At 39.3% G+C, this 23,003-nt stretch overlaps 1 protein-coding gene across 1 annotated transcript in view; it reads left to right on the forward strand.

Moving 5' to 3' along the window:
• LOC127575449 (kelch-like protein 29) overlaps positions 1–23,003 on the forward strand; it is a 350,653-nt gene that overhangs the window by 135,805 nt on the left and 191,845 nt on the right. The window contains 1 exon segment of the mRNA XM_052025333.1: positions 2,247–2,562. Within this exon segment, the coding sequence (XP_051881293.1) occupies positions 2,290–2,562 (273 nt within the window). The 5' untranslated portion in view covers positions 2,247–2,289.

Here is a 23,003-nt window from a genome sequence, read left to right on the forward strand (position 1 = left end):
CAAATTTCTATAGATGTACGGTGGAGAACATTCTGACTGGTTGCATCACAGCCTGGTATGGAGGCTCCAATGTGCAGGATCACAAGAGGCTGCAGAGGGTGTAGACTTGGCCAGCTCCATCATGGGCACAACCCTCCCCACCATCCAGGACATCTTTAAGAGGTGGTCCCTCAAGAAGGCGACATCTACCAGTAAGGATCCTCACCATCCCGGACATGCCCTCTTCTTGTTACTACCATCAGGGTGAAGGTACAGGAGCCTAAAGAACCACACTCAATGATTTAGGGACGGCTTCTTACCCTCCACCATCAAATTTCTGAACAGTCCATGAATCCATGAACACTAACTTGTTATTCCTTTTTTTTGCACTTTTATTTTGTAATTTTTGTGTGTTTGCACTGTACTGCTGCTGCAAAATAACAAATTTCACGTCATACAAGTCAGTGATAACAAATCTGATTCTGATTCTTTTCCATACTTGCAGAGTACTTGCTAATAATGGGGTTTAAATTAAATTGGTTTGTGAACACAGTCATCAAGTCTGCTTGGCCTAACTGGTCAGGAAACTCAGAAATATTTTAATGCATTAGTTGCATTAAAACCATTCTGACAAAAGCTGTTCACAAAATTTCATGGCTGCTGCCCTCTACGTGTCAGGAGGTTTTGGTTGCTCAGCTGATTGGAGCTGAATAATGCATCCAGATGTCTTTTTTCCTCCAAAGATATTTCTTTATCATTAAAACTAAGTAAAGGTTTTGGAATGGTCAATCCGGTCATCTGTTAGGGAGACATTTTTCATTGGCTCTTGAAAATCTGTTGATCATCAGTAGGAATTTCACTAGCAGATGAAGAAACTGTCACCAGTCATCAAACAATGTGGTGGGCAGGCTACCATATTCTAATACAACCTTGCTGTATTTTATGGAACTACGTACTTATACCTGATAACATTGTAATTCACTGCTCATGGATGCCAAGAAAAAACAATGCAACCTTTTCTATCTTGTTGGAGAGTTGAGAGAGATGATCCATTATTGCAGCAATTTTTCTTTGCTTTTCTAGAATTGACAATGCTATCCATTTTGAAGGCAGGCACCAACTGTTCAACTAGTACTAAATTTGACAGTAATTTTTTTAAGGATGTGTTTAGTTAAACCACATATCACAGCAGTACCTGCTGTGACAAATCTAGATACTGTTGAAAAATTATACGTAAACTGAGATTGGTTGCTCAAGAGCTAATTTGATTGCTGAAACTCTCATGGGGGTGGGGAGATTTGTTTGGAGAACCCAAACAAGTGGATAGCTTGCACAAGGTTGGTAGTGGATCACTGATGTCTGCTTGGATCTTTGCGAAACAGCGATGAAAATGCTATAGGAATTTCACTTAATATATGCCATTATAATGTGATCAAGTATGATATCTGCACAGAGCTGTTGTTAGGTCAAGTTTAATTATGTACATCATATGCCTTTTGAATGCCATTAATCAGGAATAATTTTTATTTGCAAGTGCTTAACTAAAGAAACATTTCAGTTTACTGTTAATTTTTTTTACATGTTGATGATTAATAAGTCACTTGTAATTTATCATGACTGACATTAATAATGGATGCTAGAAATCTGAAGTAAAAACGCATTGCTGGAAATGCTCAGTAGGTTAGGCAGCATCTTGGAGAGTTAACCTTTTAGGTCAAATAACCCTTTGTCAGGATTTGGTTGCTCAGTCCCTGTGTAGGTTTTGTCACTTTCCACTATATATTGAAAACTTGAATGCAGTTATGTTCACTCTGCATAGACCAAACTCTTCAGTTGTTATCTAAACAGCATTCTTTTTAAAGATTCAATATAATCTCCCTGCTTTTGAATTTAATAAAACTGCCAATGAAATAAATTGTTTACTTGAATTTGTATAATGTATTGTTCGTAATATGGAAATTTGGAAGAATTATTCAAGGAAGTTGCTTTCAAAGATGCTTTATTTTGTACTTGTATTCAGCAAATGAAAAATGCATAAAGACCAACCCATGATTTGAAATACAGTCACACTAAAATGAGTGGTTATCAAAATAGGGGCCTTTTTCACTTGATGTGTTCACAGGGAATGTGATATATTGCAATTTTGCTGGCTTTGTCACTTACAAATTGGCAAACTGTATAAACAGCAACCTTATTTGTAAACAAACATTTATTTTTAATATTGACCGTACCACTGACCACTAATATGTACCCATTTTAAATTCCAGATCCTGTTGACTTCCCTTGAAAGGATACAAGTATACTTTGGAGATGTCACGGCATCACAGCCGGTATGAGAGGGATTATCGCAGTGGGTGGGACTGGCAAGAACGAATCAACAGCTGTAACAATGTAAACAATACCAACTGCACCAGTGGCATTGCCAACAATAACAGCATCACTAACCGGCCTGGTCTTCTACCATTGCCAATGGTTCCCTCCCACCTCTTAACTCCAGTCAAACCCATCTCCACCACAGCAAGCAATGAGATGATGACAAGCTTAATGTCCAGCTCTGCTTCCTCCACAACAACAGCTTCTAAGGTTGGGATACTATTATAAGATATTATCTATTAATTGATTGGCATTTTTATATTGCATACAGTTAGAGAAAACTCTGACCTCCTTTATGGTGATTTTTTGCTCCGTTTAAGCAGACGTTCACTGCCTAGTGAATAAAACAAAGATGCTGAGGGATTTTCAAAATACTTTGGTAACTGGAAGGTGGGAATGAGTTTCTGCCTAACTTGACTTTCACTTCAGGAATTCTAAGCTGTAATTCTACAAATATGTGCACATTTTTCCATGTATTAATTTGAAGTTTCTTCAAGCTTCATTTTAAACAGGGTATTAACCTACTCTGCAATGTGTGTAGAGGATATCATGGGATTCATTGAGTTTATATGGAAATAGAGGATTTTCACTGAATATGCATGAGGTTTCTCCTGATTTTGTGCTAAAGTCGAAATTTTAAGAAAAAATCAAATTTGCAGTCAATATTTTTTAAAATGTGATTTGATAAAAGAGGCACCAATAGCTAAAAAGCAAAGTACCAAAATTCCAACAATTTGATATGGCATTTATCTGTTTGAGAGAGGGAAGAGGTGGTGTGAAATTCAGTGTCAATAGAAGATTCAAATTTTACACCAATTTAAGTTTCTGCCTAAATTCTGGAAGCTGACAATGTGTGGATGTCACCTCTAATTCTATAGTGCCAAGATAGAGGATGCATTTTAGAGTCTGAAATATTCTGAATGTTTTAATGATGGCTTGCAGCCACAACGCTGACCTTGTGGAACTAAAACTTGACCAACACTGAGGAAAAGTACTGGGGGAGCTGCTTTGTAGCTGTCAGTCATTAACCTGGGTGTCAGTTCCTTTCATCTGATAGTGGTAGTTCTCTGATCAACCATTTAGACATGTCCAGCCTCTATAATTTCAGTGGTTGTGATATTCTCTAACAAGTTTTAGGCTATTTTTTACAAGTTCTCTCTTTTGTTCCACACCTTCCAGTATGTGTTTTAAGAGTGATTCATCTTTAAATTCTACAAAATCTTTAAGTGCTTTCTTCACATCATCCCTGCCAGCCCTGCCCATCCATCTTCACATGCATTCTGCTTCCGTTCGTGTTAGCAGCCAATTACAGGTCTAACAACTGCATTTGACTTACTTAACAATGCTTTAATAAACTGGTTTCAAGAATTCTGAAGGTTCCACAAAAGTGGAAGTTCCCCTCCTCCATATCTATAGTATTGAAACATGTGACTCAATTTTGGGGCCAGTGAGTAGGAGAGCCCACCTTGAAAAGTGGAAGAGGAAATTGGGAACTGGTTATTTGGTTTGTATACAAATGCATTTTATTATCTGACCCTTTAGATTAAAGTATTTTTTTAATAACAAAATGTTTCCTGCTGCAGAAAAGTGAAGTAGATTTGAGGTTTCGAAAAGTATGGCCTATAGAAGGAATTAATCCTCCATGTCAGCCTGTTATTTTAGCATTGGGCAACTGAAGCACCTCAGGGATGGATTCTTCTCAGTAATCTTCAAAGCTAACCAGTCTCAATGAAAGTAGCTTAAATTCCAATTTTGTGGTTGAAATGATCTTGTGCATTTGGCTCCTGATTTGCATTTTTGTAAATCAGACCTTTCTCAGAACCTGTATAAAAAATTAGGAAGGAGTGTGCCATGACGTCATTATGACACATGGATTCATAAAGCATTCATAAAAGGGTACGGCAAAAAATGACAAGGAGCTGAGAATGTCATACAAGGTCCAGATCATGACTACCAGAGGCAGGGCAATGAAGCTGTGGTGGCAGAGCAAGAATTCATCAAAACAAGGAAGCCTTTGGCAAATTTAGGAAGCCCATTGCAGAATTTACTGCCCTGTTGCCTGGTTTGTGGTAGGAGGCTCTCCATTTCAGACATCTCTGTCATCCCCCTCTAAAAATGTTTTTGAAAGGTATAGTGAGTGCAGCCACAAACAACCAAGTGATGCCTATTTCTGGCCCAATGAGAAAGAGCATTGCTGAACTCGGACATGGTTCTGGGAAATTAACAAGGTTAATTGGAACATATATCAATGGAGGAGCATCTAGGAAACAGTGATCTTTGTATCATAAATTGTAGAATAATTATGGCATAGAAGGGAGACCATGTCAAGGTAAGATTAGTCAACTGGAAAGGAGTCAGTTTCAAGGGGATAAGATCTGATCTGGTCTGGATAAATTGGGACAAAGTCTTGGCAGTCAAAACTACAGTTTAGTAATAGGAAGCTACTAAAGTCCTGATATTTTGGATGCAGTCTATTGCATTAACATGAGGGAGAATGGTGGAGAAATTATAACCAGATCTCCCTAGGTGACCTAAAAGGTAACAGAGGCAAAAAAAGGTGCACAGTAGATGCCAAGTTGTTAACATAAATCATAGAACTACAGTACAGGAACAGGCCCTTGGCCCTTGACGTCTGTGCTGACCATAATGCCAAATTAAACTAAACCTATCTGCCTGCACATGATTGATATCCCTCCATTCCCTGCATGTTCATGTCTGTCTAAATGCCTCTTAGGTGCCACTATCCGGCCTCCTTCCACCACCACACCTGAAAGTGCATTTCCAGGCATTTAAGCCCTCTAGTATTTGACACTTCTACCCTGGGAAAAAGACTCTAACTATCTACTCTCTACTCTATCTATTCCTTTCATAATTTTATAAACCTCTATTAGGTCTTCCCTCGACCTCCAACACCCCACAGAAAACAATCCATGTTTGTCCAACCGCTCCTTATAGCTAATACTCTCTAATCTTAGCAGCATCCTGGTGAACCTCTTCTGCACCCTTACCAAAGCCTTCACATCCTTCTGTAATGGAGTGACCAGAACTGCACACAATATTCCAAATGCAGGCTAACCAAAGTTCTATACAGCTGCAACATGACTTCTGACTATTATACTCAATGCCCCGACAAACGAAGGCAAGCATGCCATATGCCTCTTTACCACTCTATCTACTTGTGTTGCTACTTTCAGGGAGCTATGGATTTAGACCCCAAGATCCCTCTGTGCCCTTCAGGGTCTGTTATTTACTGTGTACTTTCCCCTTACATTTGACCTCCCAAAGTGCGACACCTCACACTTCCCCAGATTAAGCTCCACCTGCCATTTCTCTGCCCATGTCTGTAATTGATCTATATCCTGCTATATCCTTTGGCAACCTTCTTAACAACTTCAATGTTTGTGTCCTCTACTGTCTTACTAATCAGCCCATCTACATTTTCTTCCATTATCATAAAACAGAAGTCACAGGACTGATCCCTGTGGAACACCAGTGGTCACAGACCTCGTTCGAATAATATTAACTTTGAATCCAATCTACCAATGGCTCTCATGCATCTTCTGGATCAGCCATGAGGGACCTTGTCAAATGTCTGGCTGAAGTCCATGTGGACAGCATCCATTGCCCTACCCTCATCAATCATCTTGGTCATCACCTCAAAAAAAAACTCAATCAAGTTTGTAAGACATGACCTGCCCTGCACAAAGCCATACTGACTATCGCTAATTAGGCCTTGCTTTTCCAAATGCGAGTGAATCCTCTCCAATTGCTTCCCTACCATTGATGAGGTTAACCGGCCTATAATTTCCTGGATTACCTCAATTTGCTTTCTTAAACAAGGGAACAACATTGGCTACTCTCCAGTCCTCTGGCACCTCACCTGTGGCTAGAGTGGACACAAAGATCTTCCTCAAGGCCCCAATAATCTCTTCATTTGCCTCTCTCGATAACTTAGGATATATCCCATCAGGTCCTGGGACTTATTCACCTTCATATTCTTCAATAGACCCAACACCACCTCCTTTTTGATCTCAACATGCCCTAGATTATTAGCATGCCCCTCACTGATCTCAAGTTCATCTCCTTGGTGAATACTGATGTGAAGTACTCATTTTGTACCTCACCCACGTCCTCTGACTCCAGGCATAAATTCCCTCCTTTATCCTTGAGTGGTCCTACTCTCTCCCCAGTTACCATCCTTGTTTTTAATGTATTTATAAAAAGCCTTTGGATTTTCCTTAGTCCTACTTGCCAAGGACATTTCATGACCCTTTTTGGCCCTCGAACATTGAGCTACCCCTCTCTCAACCAAGTCTCTGTAATAGCCACAACGTCATAGGCTCTAAGTTAATCCACCTTACCCACAATACACCTTACAATAAATAAACACAGTTCAGCTCATCAGTCCCACTGTGTTCATTTACCTGGTCCTGCCTGTCTTTCCTATTGGACTTGGCCTAACTCCTACCTTCCCTTTAATCCTTCCACCTGCTGACCTGTTGCTTAGTTTCCCACTCCACTTTAGTTTACACCCTCCCAAGTAGCACGAGCAAACCTCCCTGCAAGGGTATTGGTTCCTCTCCAGTTTAGGTGTAACCTGTCCTTGTACACATCCCACCTGCTCTGGAAGAGAGACCAATGATCCATGTACTGAAGCCCTCCTACACCAGCTCCTTAGCCACACATTTAATCTTACTATGTTTCTATTTTCTATTTCTTGCCTCACTAATGCATGGCACAGAGAGTAATCCTGAGATTACAATTCTTGAGATCCTGTTTTTTTAAACTTTCCACTGAACTCCCTAAATTCTCTTTGCAGTACCTTGTCTCTCTTCTTGCTTTTGTTGTTAGTACCAATATGGACCACAACTTCTGCCTGCTCATCTTCTCCTTTCAGAATATCCTGTGTCCACTCAGAGGCATCCTTGACCCTCGCACCAGGAAGGCAACAACCCATCCTAGAGTCTCGCTCGTGACCACAGAAACACCTGTCTGTGCCCCTGACTAAAGGATCCCTTATCACTATCATTCATCTAGACTTTGACCTGCCCTGTGTACAGCAGAGCCAGTTGTGGTGCCACTGATCTGGCTGCTGCTGTCATTGTGTCATTGTCACTTGAGAGGCTATTCCCCCCCCCCCACCAAACAGTATCCAAAGCAGTATACTTGTTTGAGAGGGGAACATCCACATGAGAATCCACCTACCTGCCCCTCCTGGAGGTCACTCACCAAGCTGGCCGAACCTTTGGTGTGACCACTTCCCTGAAACTCCTATCTATAACACTTTCTGCCTTCTGTCTGCTCCTTAGAGAGTCTAACTGCTGCCCCAACTGATCCATGCAGTCTGAGAGGGGCTGCAGCTGGACACACTTCCTGCAGACATAGTCATCAGGGACACTAGACTGTTCCCAAATCTCCCACATCTGACAGAAGGAGCATACCACTTCACTGGCTGACATTACTGTTTTCTTTAATAAAATAGTGAACAAGAAAACGGAAACACCTTACCTTGCCCTTCCCTTGTTCCGATTTGCCCCCCTCACTGAAGCCAAAGCCCACAGTTTAACCTACCAGCAGCATCTTGACCTCAAAGCAGCCCTTCTCAAAATGGCCACTCCGCTAGAAACCACCACCCATTTATTAGCTACGAAGCCTATTGGGAGTGGAGCAAACGAATAGCCACTCGTCTGTAATGGACTTTTTAAAACATGGGTGAAAATCAGATTGATTGCCAAAAGTTCAGATGAGTGGTCAAAAAAGAACCAAGAAAGACAAGTGAGAGCATGGGAAAAGATCAGCAGCAAAGATAAAAGGGAATTCAAAAATATTCTAAAGGTAAGTGAGGAGGAAAAGAGGTTGTTAGTGGAGAGATGGGAATGATCAGAGACCAAAAAGGACAGTTTTCCTTGAGGAAGAGGGCAAGGAATTATATCAGTCTTGGCCAACAAAGAAGATGCTGCTGGAGTCTCAACAAAAGATGATGCGACTGAGATTCTAAACAGGCTAAAAATTCATAAAGAAGAGGTACTAGGAAGGCTGGCAGCACTTAAAATGGATATATTTCCTGGTCCTGATGGAATGGATTGTAGGTTTCTGAGGGAAGTAAGGAAGGAAATTGCAGGGCACTTATCGTAATCTTCCAAACAGCTATTGATTCAGACCTTTCAGTTCAACCTCTGTGGTGAGGCAGGTTCTTGAAACAATGATCAGAGACAGAATTGGCAGTTACTTGGACAAGTGTGAATTGATTAGAGAAAGCCAGCATAGAATTGTTGAAGGCAAATCTTGTTTAACTAATTCGGATATTTTTTTGATGAACTAAAGGAGAGCTGATGTAGGATATGCAGTTGATGTGGTATGTATGTACTCCCTAAATGCATTTGATAACATGCCATATAATAGGGTTGCAATCAGAATTGAAGGCCATGGAATAAAACTATCTTAAATGGGAGAGGGGGAAAGGAAATTGGGTTGATTAGATTGCTCTACTAGGGATAGACACAATGGGCCAAATGGCCTTCTTGCTCAGTTGTTCCTCACAGGACAATCACTTCATCCTAGCTGGTTTATTGCGTTCCCTCCAAGGCAAATAAAACAGAGAACCAAAGAGCATACAAATCAAAAATAGCTACTTAATAAGATCATTTATAGATTTTTAAGTCTATAGATGATAGATAGATAGAAAGCAAGGTACTGCTTCATAATTCTTATGCCCTGGGAAATGATGTTAAATTGGCTGATAATGCAATGGGTCTCAGTTCCATTGCAACTACAAGAGATTCAGGAGCACTTGAATTCATGGCACAAAAGTGCAAAAATGAGTATCACAATGATGCATATTTAGAATCTGGTGAAACTAAAACAGCATTCAGGAAAGCAATGAACTGCATAATATTGATAAAAGAAGAAATGAGAAAGGGGGATGGAGAGAGAGCTAAGAAAAGAGAAAATTGGTATTGGTTTATTATTGTCACTTGTACCAAGATACAGTGAAAAACTTGTCTTGCATACCGATCGTAAAGGTCAATTCATTACATTGAGGTAGTACAGTTAAAAACAATAACAGTACAGAGTAGTGTCACAGCTACAGAGGAAGTGCAGTGCAGGCAGACAATAAAGTGCAAGGTCACCACAGGGTAGATTGAGGTCAGAGTCCATCTCATCGTATAAGGGAATCGTTCAATGGTCTTATCACAGTGGGATAGAAGCTATCCTTGAGCCTGGTGGTATGTGCCCTCAGGCTCCTGTATCTTCTGCCTGATGGGAGAGGAGAGAAGAGAGAATGACCTGGGTGGGTGGGGTCTTTGATTATGCTGGCTGCTTCATGGGAAAAGATTTTTCACCAAGACGAGAATCCTGAGGAATCCACTGGCAGTCAGTTTAATGTATGAAAATACTTCATAATTGTTTCTACTTGTGACTCTCTTACTGCTTTTCACTGACTGATTCACTGGCTGATTATTGCTCACTACTTGTACCTTTTTTTCTTACAAATCATTTATCAATTCATCTGCATGTTGCTTGAAATTTTACATTGGCAATTCTACATCTCCCAATGAAAAGAAATGCATACTAAGAGTTGCTTCAATGGCAAATTACACTTTTAACTGAAGCTGTACATCCAAAGAATTAGAAGTGCTTAATAATTAATCCACCCTCCAGATTTTCTTCCGGTGAAACATATTAATTTCCATGTAATGCTGAAATCTGAGATCTCTGTCAATGGAAGAGGTTTCATTCTTTTACTCCTCTCTAGATTCATTATACAATGATAAACCATCTTTACATTTAAACCCCAATCATTTCCTCAGGTGACACTTTTCAGTCCAGTATCACATATCATTCATGTTTAATACCTATTTTCTGCATGAGTATTTGAGAGAAAACAGTTAGAATTCTTTCCTTACAATGGAGGGCCACAATCTTGTGCATTTGACCCATGAGAGAGAAACTATTCAACGGTGATAGAGAAAATAATATTGCAAAATGTTGTCAACATATGTGGAAGTTCCACAAAAATACCTTAGCCACACAAACTAAAATATTCTTCTGAAATTCTGATGTCTAGGGTAAAGTCAGATACTGGTAATATACAGTAGGTGAGCAAAAGGGATGATGATTCACATGTAGTTTCGTATATCCCCTTTGTTTTGAAAGTATTCCAATACATATTGGCTTCTTAAATGTTTGTACAAAATGGGGATCTCAGTTGTCTTGGGAATGTCCATTTATTTTAGATTAATGGTGACAAACTGTTCCTTTTCAGTGAAGTAAACATTTTTACACTTCTGCCTTCATGTATAAATTGGCTCATAAATAAGTTCATCAGTTTTAAGTTTCACCTGATAATCAGGCTCCAATATAAAACTCCAGTGTTATAAAAATCAAAAGGATTTTGATAAATTTTGATTCCACAATGGAAGTTCTATCAACTGTCAGATTAACACCCAGCCATTGAAGAACAAAAAATATCTTTCTCCCACTCCAAGACTGTTTCAGAACATTGGACTTTGCTATAGTAAGCACACTAATGTGAAGTACAAATTATTGGTTGTGCTATATGTTACCTTGGATATATTTTTGCTTCAATGAAACAGTTTATTTTCAAGAACAGTAGGTTCACACATATGAAGTAGTCTAGCTTTATGAATGTCTTCTGAATTGACAGAGAGTAAAGCAGACATCCTGCAATTAATCAGTAAGCAAGTTCCTGTGATTATGTTTGATCGTTAGACCTGGGCCATGTTTGCTGAAAAATTGAATGTTTTGGCCTACAGTCAGTTTGGAACTTTGGTATTTCATTATCCATGTGCCAAAGTCTTGGATTTGCTGAAGGATTCCAACTGGCAAATCTATTAGTGCGCCCACAGTGCTTCATGAACATACTAAGATTTCCCTGCACTAAAATGGGGAATCTGGTCAGATCCTGTACTAAGATCTAAGAGCCCATTAACTTTCATGAAGATTTTACAGAGGTAAGAACATGAATTTCTTTATCCAGGTGTGTGTTTTAATTGTATTTTGGTGTCATTTTTAAACATTGATTTCTTTGTAATTGGGGACACTTAAAACAACTTGCCAAAATCTTGACACCTGTGGGAGATGGCAAAGCTGCTTGTGTGGCTCTGTTGTCTGTCAAAGAGGTTTTCTTAGCAGTTGTGTGTGTGTGTGTGTGTGTGTGTGTGTATGTGTGTGTGTTTGGGAGGGGTGGTTTGAAGGTGGGGGGGGGGTGGGTGCATTTTCTGACGCATCAGTGTGGCATGATTATGTTGCTAGAGGTCTTGCCAACCAGGGCTAGGATGTAGCAACCAGTGAATTCAGCTTCATGAATTCAAACCAGGGAAGTATGGGGCAATGGAAATCTAAACAGCAGAGATCCCATTGAATAAAATCCAGGTCAATAACTTTTATTACACCAGCCTGATTCATAACGAACTCTCAGTTCCCATCACAGCTGTTCTTGAAATAATCCTATGGTTTTACACTCCAAGTCAATCCTGCATGTTGATCCCACTCTACCAACAGGATGCTGAAGGGAACAATTGCTATTCTTTAGGATTGAATTACATAGAGAATAATAAGGATATTTCTCTCATCAGTTAAAATAATTTTTAAGAATTACTTAACCTTGGCAAAGAATTAGCTTGCCAAACTGCTACTTGTGTTGTAATGCAATAAACTATTATTTTGCTGTTTCTCTGCAATATTCCAAACTACATTCAGCGAAAAACAAACTGCTAGAGGAACTCAGTGGGTCAAGCAGCATCAGCAGAGTCAAAGGGATGGTCAGCATCTTGAGTTGAGACCCTACATTGGGACTGAGAGTGTAGAGGGGTGAGGCAAGGGCTGCCAGGCGATAGATAGAACCAGGTGAGGAGGGAGATGATGGGCAGATGGAGGTGTAGGGTTGGAAGATAGCAGCTGCTGGGTGATAGGTAGAAAGAGAGAGAAGAAATGAGTGTGGACAGATGGAGACTGGTAGAGGTAGAGACAGAGGCTGAACGGTCATGTGGAAACACAAAAAGGCTGCAGATGCTGGAATCTGATAAGTAAGGAAGGTGATAAATGGAACCAAATAAGAAAGGGATGATGGGCAGATGGAGCCAATTGGGGGAAGGCACAGGAGACCCAGTAGGTTAATTATGTGGGTGGTAGACAGATGAAACCAGGTAGAGGAGGAGTGGATGACTAGAAGAGAGAAAGGAGCATAGTGAGTGCAGGTTACCTGAAACTGGGAAATTCAATGCTCATACCATTGGGTTGTGGACTACAAATGGCTGATGCTCTTCTTGCCATTTGCCTCCATAGATGCTTCTCGACCCCTTGAGTTTCTCCAGCAGTTTGTTTTTGCTCCAGATTACAGCATCTGTAGTCTCTTGTGTCTCCTTTCTCAACTATGTTGCCTATTCCCGATTACTACTGGTTTAAAAAAAAAGAAATTAAAATTTAAACATCTAAAAGCAACATAGCTAATTAAATTATCATCATCTTTAGTAAGTTGCAATTTTAATCTTTTTATGAGTAATTTTAAAAGTAGTTTTAATTTCTCTTCCTCTGCCTAAATACCTGTTCCTTATGAAAATGGTTTAACCATACAGTCCAATTCCTTCAGTCAGGCTTTTAAGATCAATTCAGACTGGTTTGGGAATAAATGGGGGGCATGATCATAAATTCCACTGCAATAACTTCAAGAACCATTCTCCAAAAAGTTCATATGAAGTCAGGCAACCCACTAAATTTGTGTTGACTTGAATCTGGGGTGGTGGGAGGGGCGAGCATGAGGCAGTCTTTGGGGTAAAATTGCCAATCTCACGGCACATTCTTCAATACTGCAATAGCTCAGGACTTTATTAATAAATCAGAGGAGGATTCCAATGGATAAAATTTAATCAGGATCTGTTGATTATTCATGGACAGAAAGGATGTTGAAGGTCTGAAAAAAAATATGCAGCTATTAGAAAGCTTTCTGTCAGTAATTTTAAGTAAATTCATTGATTATTCCACTGCCTGTATGGATATGAAATTGATCATCTTCCTGTGCAGCATGCCAACCTGGCTTCTGCTAGGAATTCATTAGTCTGCTCAATAATCTTATCAGGTCTGTGCAGTGTTCCCTCAGCATGCATACATTATGCACTCAAGCAGCCAGAGTGAAACTTAAATCTATGACTAAGAGTGCCACTTACCATGACTAAATAATACTAGATGAAGTTCTGTCGTGCCCTTTTACAGGAAACTAGGAATACATAATAAATGTGTAATGTGAAATAAATGTGTCCTTGCCAGCATTGTCCACACGCAAAGATTAAATGAAAACAAAATTTTCCAAGTATATTCAGCTAACAAATATCTGGTGGAACCAAATTATCATCATGGATTATCCGACATCCTTCTTAATGCACGCTGCACACTCCATATAGACCATGGCCTCTATTATCCAAACCCAGGTCAGTCCGAGTCTCTGAGCAAGTCGTTCAAAGTTCTTGTACAATCAGTTGAAGCAGTTGTCTAGGCAATGTATCCAGAAAAGTCCCCTGGCCACGTTTCAGGCAGGGTGCTTGATGACTGATCTCAGTGTTAACAACATGCAGGTTGAAGTAGATGAGGAATATCATGCAGACCCCACTGGCTGAAGCATACATCTTCCTGCATAGAAGCACAGTTAGTGACCATGTCTCGGACCATAAAATGGATCTTTGTTGCTGTTGTGATGCTGAGTGCTTGATATATTGGTCGAACTTCTGCATGTACTTCTACACAATTCACAGTTGGTGTTTTTAACCTTTACCTCATGATTTCAGTCGAGGTACATAGATGATTACAACACTTTGACATCATTTCCTGCTGTTTGTGCTATTGTCAAATAATTTGCCTGCCTATTTGTGGGCTGTATTTTGGTTTTAGCTAGTTTATTTCCAGGATAAATGAAGGGTTCAATTTGCATAACTTCTAATGCAAAGACATTTTGGCTGACAAGACATCTAGGAGTTATTTAGCAAGATATCTAACAGGTTAGAGCTATGGTGCAAGTGTACTGATGGTGAATCATTCTGAAGGCTTCCAATCCACACGAAAGTACCTGACAATAATCATGTCACAGAATTGCAGGATGGTTGCAGTAAAGAAGGAGCCCATTTTTCTTGTTGAGCCAATTCTAGTTCTATCCATACACATTCTTTATTGTCCTCATTTCCCATTTCCTTTCCATGGCCCTGCAAATTCTTTCCCTTCAGAAACTTGTCTAACTTCCCCGTTGGACGCTGCAACTCAGTCTTCCTCCACTACTTACCCTGGCAGTGCAATTGAAAGCCTAACTACTCATTTAAAAAAAATCCTCTCTTTGGTGTTTTGCTCATAACTCTGCAAACTATTCTTTCAAGTACATATCCATTTCCATTTTAAAGGCAAAGTTTGTGTTTCCACCACCCTTGCAGACACTAATCGAGATCCCTAACTTCTACCAGTTTAAAAAGTGTTTTCACCCTTGTATCTGTAGGCCAATATTTTAAATCTGTGTTCTTGGTGCTTGAATCACCTACTCATGGATCAATTTTCTCATATTAACTCAATCCAAACCAGCCATGATCTTATACACATCTGTCAAATGTCCTCTTGATCTTGTTATGCTACAGGGAAAACAATCCAGCTGCTTGCTCCGGCCTAACCCAAGATGCAGCAGATAGATCTGCTCTCTTTCAGCTCCAGCAACCAGGATTCAATCCTGAACTCTGGTGCTGTCTGTATGGAGTTTGCATGTTCTCCCTGTGAAAACATGGACCTCCACCCCCTCCCCCGGACCTCCACCCCCTCCCCCCAACCCCCACCCCCCATGTGCACCATTTTCCTCTCACATCCCAATGAACTGCAGGTTGGTAGGTGAATTGACTGGTGTAAATTACCCCCAGCGTGTTGGTGAATGGTAGAATCTGGGGAGGGGTTTGATGGGGATGTGGATGAATGTAGTGGGATGAATGTAAGTGGGTGCTTGATGTTGGCATGGACTCCATGATTGCTGGAGTTCATAATAAATGAGGCAATCTTATTGAAATATACAAAAATCCCCGAGGGCTTGACATGGTGTTAAAAGGCTGTTTTGTAATGCTGCACAAGCAAGAACTAGGGGCCAAAACCTCAGGGTAATGACTTTGTTATTTAAATTTGAGATGGGGAAAAAAAACCTTTCGGGGGTTGTGAATTTGTAGAATTCTTTGCCCAAGAGCTCTGGAGGCTCTGCCAATTAATATATTCAAGACTAAGATTATTAAATTTAAGGAATCAAGGAATATTGGAATTATGCAGGAAAATGAACAAGGTACTAGACTCGGACCTTGTTAAATGGCGGAGAAGGCTTGAGAGGTCAAATGGAGTAGAGAGGTCAAATGGAGCACTACTTGTTCTTGTAGTGGTGCCCTGTGCCTTGGACTAATGCTTGTAACTTCATTCATTATGCTGAGAAATTTTTCAGTGAACCAAGTTGCCTCCACAAATGCTTATAGTGAGCAAACATGCTTGTGTTTTTTTCTGATAATATGTACGGAAAATTGAGAGCAAGTGTATCCAGGTACTTAAATGCAGATAATACAGTTTAACAAAATATATAACTCCATTTTCAGTAATTGGAATTAAATCCTTGAAATTTAGCCTTGTAATAATCATGTACTTTATGTAACACATATACAATTACCTCTGCAAATCACCAATTGTGAGTAAATTAATCTGGTACCAAAAAGAGTATTTATCAAGATTTGGGCTTGGGATACATTGTTGAGTATTTTAAAGGGAACTTCAGCCTCTATCAAAACCATGGTCTACTTAACCTATGAGTCCATATTAAGATCAAAAATGGGTTTCGAAATGGGTGTGCAACTTTAATGTGAAATTAGCAAGATCATCTGTATAATGGGGCTTAGTGTCTGTGCTGCCATTTGCAACACAGTGCAGCCAATATTTAGTCTTAATTTTGTGTAACTGAACATTATTGAAATGAAATGAATAACCTCCCCCACCATCAGCACAATCTATTTGAAAGCAAAGTGAACTGTTTAATGAAATAAGACAAATGCTGTAAGTATTCAACAGGCCAGGGTACATCTATGGAAAAGGAAACAATTAATGTTTCAGGTCAATGATCTTTCATCAAGACTGGGAGAAGTTAGAGTTATTAGTTGCAGAGGAGAGGGGGTGGAGGCAGAAAGAACAAAAGGAGAGAACTTTGATAGTGTTGGGAGGTGGTTAGGGTAGAAGAGATTGAATGGTAGTAGTGGTGGTGGAGCCACAGGAGAAGGCAGAGGTGACATTGAGAGTGGGCTGAAGATTTGAAATGATAGGCAATTAGAAGCTTGGGATTGAACTTGCAGAATGAATGAAGACATTCAGCAAAGCAGTCACCCAATTTACATTTGGTTTCCCCTACGTAGAGGAGACTGCATTCTTAATGTAGTATACTAAATTGAAAGAAGTACACATGCTTCTGATGTGTCTCCTTTTCCTCAGCCATTGTTTCATTTCTGCTGCAGCTGACAGGAATCTCAGCTGCATTTGTTTCATTCCTGCACTTCAGCTCTCACTCCTTCTTCTCCCACCCAGACCAAGGGTAGGGCTCCCACTTCACAACCTCCCCATTCAACAGGTCATTCTTTCCAATTTCTGACACCTCTCAGATGATGCAACTACCACACAAATTTTCCCACTCCTCTCACAGCATTCCAAAAATACCATACCCTCAAAGATACTGTAGTTCACCTTTCCATCTCAACCAATACCCATCACCCTCAACCCCCTTCCTAGCAGCATCTCCCATGGCTACCACAGAAAATGCCATCTTTACCTTCTCCCTTCCCAGCATCCAAGGCCATAAACACACTTTCCCAGTGAAGCAGTGATTTACTACACCAGACATTTTAGAACATAGAACATAGGACAGTACAGCACAGAACAGGCCCTTTGGCCCACAATATTGTGCTGACATAGCTAATTCCTTCTACCTGCAGAAATCCCATATCCCTCCATTTTCTTCTCATTCATGCGCCCACCCGAGCCCGCTTAAAAGCCCCCAATGAATTTGCTTCCACTAGCCTATCAGGCAACACATTCCAGGCAGAGTTAAAAAATGTGCCCCTGACGTCTGTTCTGATCCTACCCCCTCTCACTTTAAATGTATGCCTTCTAGTTTTTGCAGCATTATAGTTCCTATATATTAATGCGAGTAGTTGATTGCCATTCTGAGTCCTGATGAACTGTTATCACAGTACAGCACTGTTAACAACATTAGCACTCACTGATGAAATCAGTTTAAATAATAATCATTGAATTGGTTCCAAATGATAGCAATAATGCTGGGTAGAAGTTGCAAAGCACAGTTCATAACAAACTTCCATTTATTAGAAAATGGAAATGTTTCCCGTGAGTGTTGGGATGAACAGATAATATCAACACGTAGGTTGTTTAAACTATTGTGAAGAAAGAATCAAAGTACTTAAGTATAAAATTAGCAATCTTCAAATATAAAATTAATCTGAGATTAGAAGAAATAATTTTGCAGATAATTACAACTCAGAGAATAGACTTATTTAAAGCAATTAATATTGTAGTGATTAACATCACTTATTTAAGAAAAGAAAAGCTGGATGAAAATTTGGGCAAGTATTAAACTAACTATTATAAGGGTGAGTATTCATAAAGGTAGAAATGTGTTGGGTATATGAAAGGCCATGCATTTGATATGTAACCTTTCTTCCATGTTTAAAAATGTAGCATGCAAAGTTATGCATGTTTCTGGAAATTTACCAGTTTTGACTAATAAAGGTATAAAAATGTTGCAGAACCTTGTTTCAGGAGATTAAGTAGATTAGGTGAAGATGGAATGAATTGTAATAGTCGGCTGAAGAGGTGTTTGGAGCTTCTGTAATCTTAATGTATTTCATGCCTTCTTGCATAAGAGCAGATAATTAGAAATTGGTTTTCATTTTTGTATGCTGCTTTGAAATATAGTAATTGGTCTTCTGATATTTTTGCAGCTCTAGCTCTTTAGGTGATAAGATGCCATTTCTCCAGCAGCCTCCTGAGAAGGGAGGTCAATGGTGTCTAGGAAATCTTACATCTAGTGGCTCAGACTAATTCTGAGAGAAGAATGAAGATGAAAATGCATCAATAAAAAAGATTACATCAGCACGCTTAATGGGACAAAGTAAATGTAGAAAAATTCTGAATATTTCTGTTTATAAAAATGTCTTCACTTCTTAACGGGAAATCTTCAGCATTAGTTGACTAAATTTCACAGGGAGAGTAAGGCTTAATAAATTTAATTACAACTATTTGTCCAGAGCTTCTTCAGAAGGTTTAAAGCAGAGGTAACAGATATGTGTCTTTGCAATGGCAATACAGTACTTCATTAATAACAATTGACTGACTTGAGTGAAAATTGCAATTTGCCCTTGGTCTATATATTGCCTTAAGCAAAATATTGAGAATAAATGAAGGAAGTATGCACATATTTCAGAATGCTTAGGAATGAACCTTGACCCTCTTATCATCTCCACATTTTGCTGATATTAATACTCTTCTTCCTGACCTTGTATCATCATCCATCCTCCATAAAATTTTAGTTTATCCACAATTTCTGCTGTTTCTTAACCCACACGGACCCAAACATCTATAATCACTCTCCCTGTTCTTGCCCTTTGGTCTTAATCTCCCAAGTTTTTAATCCTCAAATTTACATTGAAAATCCACTATGTCACCCCTTCCCATTTCTTTATCCCTCCACACCTCCTCCACACTGTTCACTGCTCCGAACCTGGACACCACTAGAATGTACAAAGGGAAAACTTGCTTCAAAAAAAAAGGAAACATAAATGAAAATGCAGAATACATTTGATTCAATTTGAAGTTACAGTGCAAATATGAGACTACAGGTGCTGGAATCTGGAGCAACAAACAATCTGCTGGGGGAACTCAGCAGGTCAAGCAGCACCTGTGGGAGGAAAGGCATTGTCGATGTTTCAGATCGTAACCAACAATTCCTTTCCTCTCACAGTTGCTGCTCGACCCACTAAGTTCCTCCAGCAGATTGTTTGTTGCTGAAGTTACAGTGCATTGTTTATCCGCATTTTGAAAGCAATGCATTATTGCATTCATTCTCTTTAAGAGAGAGCTTTCTTGAAAGTCTCTGCATTACATTTACACTTAAATATATCCTTAGTAACTTAAAGAAAGAAAACTCTTTGAATTTTCAGTAGATTTGCATTGTTTCTGGATTCTTTATGAAAGTAGGCACGCTGGGAATCATTAGTGAATCCAACAGTGTCTGTAAACAGTCTATCCTGATAATTTACCATCTCAATACCTTGATGTTTATTTTGTGAGCAGGAGCAATAATTTCAATATCTAATGAACTGTCTTTTTCACTTCAATGAAAAACAGAAATACACATTGTGAATAATTTAATGACTGACGTGGTATTGCTGAAGTTGTGTTGTCTCCTTAATAAATGGCTTATATTTAGCCAATGGCACCACATGAAATATAGATTTCATTCCAAGATTGTTAGATTACAATCCAACTCGAACTATTTTCTAATAAACTGCTGGTTGCTATAAAGGCACTTGGGCTACAAGTTTCCTTCAGCATCAAAGTCATAAATCAATTACAATTAAAAGCAGAAAATGCTGCGAATACTCAGAAGGCCGGGGAGCATAAGGAAGGAGAAACCACATTAATATTTCAAAACAAATTCTAATGAAAGGTTATTGACCTGAAATGGTAACCTCGTTTCCCTCTCTATTCATGCTGCCTGACCGGCTGAGTGTTTCCAGAAATTGTGCTTTTATTTATGTTAAAAGCATGTAGGGATGCAGGGCTCTCCTTGGTGGAGAGATGATTATGTGGCAATTTGATAAAGTTATTGAAAGCATAAAGAGTTTTAACAGAATATATTGTGAGAATCTATTTCCTGTGGCATAATCAACAGGAGAACATAGATTTAACAGGTTTAGCAAAAGTAGCACAAAAAAGTGGGTGGGGTAGGGGAATATCTAAAGTTGTTGCAATATGGAATGTGCTGACTGAGAAGTTGGTGAAAGTAGATTCATTAATAACATTAAAAAAGGAGTTGGATCATTATCTGAAGGAGTAAAATTGCAGAATTATGTCCGAGGTGGAAGGAATTGGGACTGAAGACAGAAGAGATTACTGATGCTGGAATCTAGAACAAAAGTGATGCTGGAAAAACTCAGCAGGTCAAGCAGCATCTGTGGAGGCACAGGTGTCAGTCAGTATTTTGAAACTGGTCAAGATGCAGGGTCTTAACCCGAATCATCAACTTACAGCTGTTGCCTCCACAGATGCTGCTTGACCCATTGAGTTCTTCCAGTGTTCTGTTTTTGTTCAAGGAAAATAGGTATCATTAGACAAGTCTACCCAAGGGTTTACACTTACAACATAAACTGAAGGGTTCTTTCTGTTCTTTAGCATTCTACAAAAGCATGTCACAGGTCAAAGACAAATCCTTGTTGGTTGTCACAATTTGTCCCTTTCTCACCTTGTTTCTATAAGATTCCTCCCTAACAGTCAATACTCATCCTCCTTAACACCTTATCTATCTTAACCAATTTTCATATAGTCTTTTGTCTTGCACATCACTCCTCCTTACTCACTCTTCCCCAATTGTGAGGAAGGATCCCTGACCTAAAATGTCAACTTGTTCCTCTTTCCACAAATGCTGCTTGACTGCTAAGTTCTTCATGCCTTTTCTGTTTTTGCATAAAAATATTATTATGCTCGTAAAGAGAAGATCTTATTGGAGATTTGAAAATGGATGCATATTAATACAATTCCCATAGTTTTTAATGACCTCTTTCTCTCAAAAGATTCCTCTCTGTAAAGCTGCCTAAATCAGGAGCACCTTGCCTCCTGTTTTGCCTATCAACTGAAGATACATACAGCAAGGCTTAATTCTCTCTATTTGTCAGGCAGACAGACCATCTGCTGTGTTGTTGCAAATAACTGAATCTTTGGCTCTGACCTCTGATTTCTTGTGCCTGCATATTGTGCTTGGTCCCACAGAATTAACTTGTATAGCCTTCTGTATGCCAGATCCAGAATTAAAAATTAACTACAATTCAAATAGACCTGAATATTCATTATCTTTGCAGATGACACAAGAAACTATTGCTGTTGAGTCCTACCATTTCATTGGTTTTCAAATCCACCAAAATTATGGGCACGTTTCTGAAAAGCTATGAAATCCTTTTGCCTCAATCACATTTTTAAATGACACTTGTTGAGGGGTCAAATATTTAGGGCAGATTTTCTTTCTTTTAAAAAAAACATGCAACATGTCATTTTTGAAGATCCTTTTTTGCACAGAAACTGATTAATGCTTGGAAGCTATGAATATAAAGCATACATCTTCTCTTAAATGTCAGTATCTTTATTTAATAATAAGCAAACAATTGTCTTTCCTACTTGTATTTCACGTTGCTAATATTGGATGAATGTTTGGATCACTTGGGAAAATACACAATGTTAATTAACAGTCCAGGTAGACTTAGTGAATCACTATAGGCTTGGGACTGCTTGAACAGACTTCAAGACTGTTCTAAAATGTAAATAGCACACAACAGATACTCAGTAACTGTCACTAAGAGAGATGTGTGCAATAACAATTTAGTGTATTTTGACAGACTCATTTTACAGCACAGTTCTAGCACTGATTGATCAAATATGGCAAAGCAACAAGACTATTCCATTTTGTTCTTCTACAAAATGATGATTTGAGAATTGATTTTCTTTTAAACAACCTGATAACCCTATTATCACTCTATTATCACTTTCCATTATTTTCACTTGGGGGGGGGAGGTGGGGAGAGAGAGTTCTGGATTCTTGAAGTCCAGGAATCCTCCTTTTTCAAGATTTCCAAGGATTTACTAATACCCACATTTCTCAGCCTATGTTTGAATCTACAGTGAATTCATTCCAGGCACTGACTTTAAATGGGAGGAGCTTTGATTTTGATTCTTTCTCTTCTGGTGAAAAGTTATGCCAATTGGATGAATTGCTGAAGAGCCGCAAGGGCACAAAATGTTATGTTAGAAATTAATGTGAAGAATATGACTTCAACGTCCATCAGCAAAAGTGGTTCGGTAGAATTACGATTGCAAAGGTGTGAAGGACAGACCTACTCCTGCAGCATTTGGTGAGCAAATTATCACCTTTTTGATCCTGTTCTTGTCGAACAACCTGTTGCAGATTCCTCTGTCTATGGCAGTATTGATGGAGTTGACCAGCAAATGGACAACTAACTGAAGAGTGATGGTGTATTTTTAGAGTTATACAGCATGGAAGCAGGCTCTTCAGCACAACTTATCTAAAGTGCCTTCCTGAGCTAGTCCCATTTGCCTGCATTTGGCCTATATCCCTCTTAAACCCTTCCTATCCATATACCTGTCCAAATGTCTTTTAAACTTCATAATTGTACCCGGCTCTACCACTTCTTCTGGCAGAACATTCCGTATACCCACCACCCTCTGTGTGGAAAAACCTGCCTCTCAGGCCTCTTTTACATCTTTCCCTTCTCAGCTTAAACCTGTGGTTCTAGTTTGAGAATTCCTTACCCTAGGAAACAGACTGTGACCATCCACCTCGTCATGAT

The sequence above is a fragment of the Pristis pectinata genome, chromosome 10 (genome assembly GCF_009764475.1).
Source record: "Pristis pectinata isolate sPriPec2 chromosome 10, sPriPec2.1.pri, whole genome shotgun sequence".
Classification (NCBI taxonomy): domain Eukaryota; kingdom Metazoa; phylum Chordata; class Chondrichthyes; order Rhinopristiformes; family Pristidae; genus Pristis; species Pristis pectinata.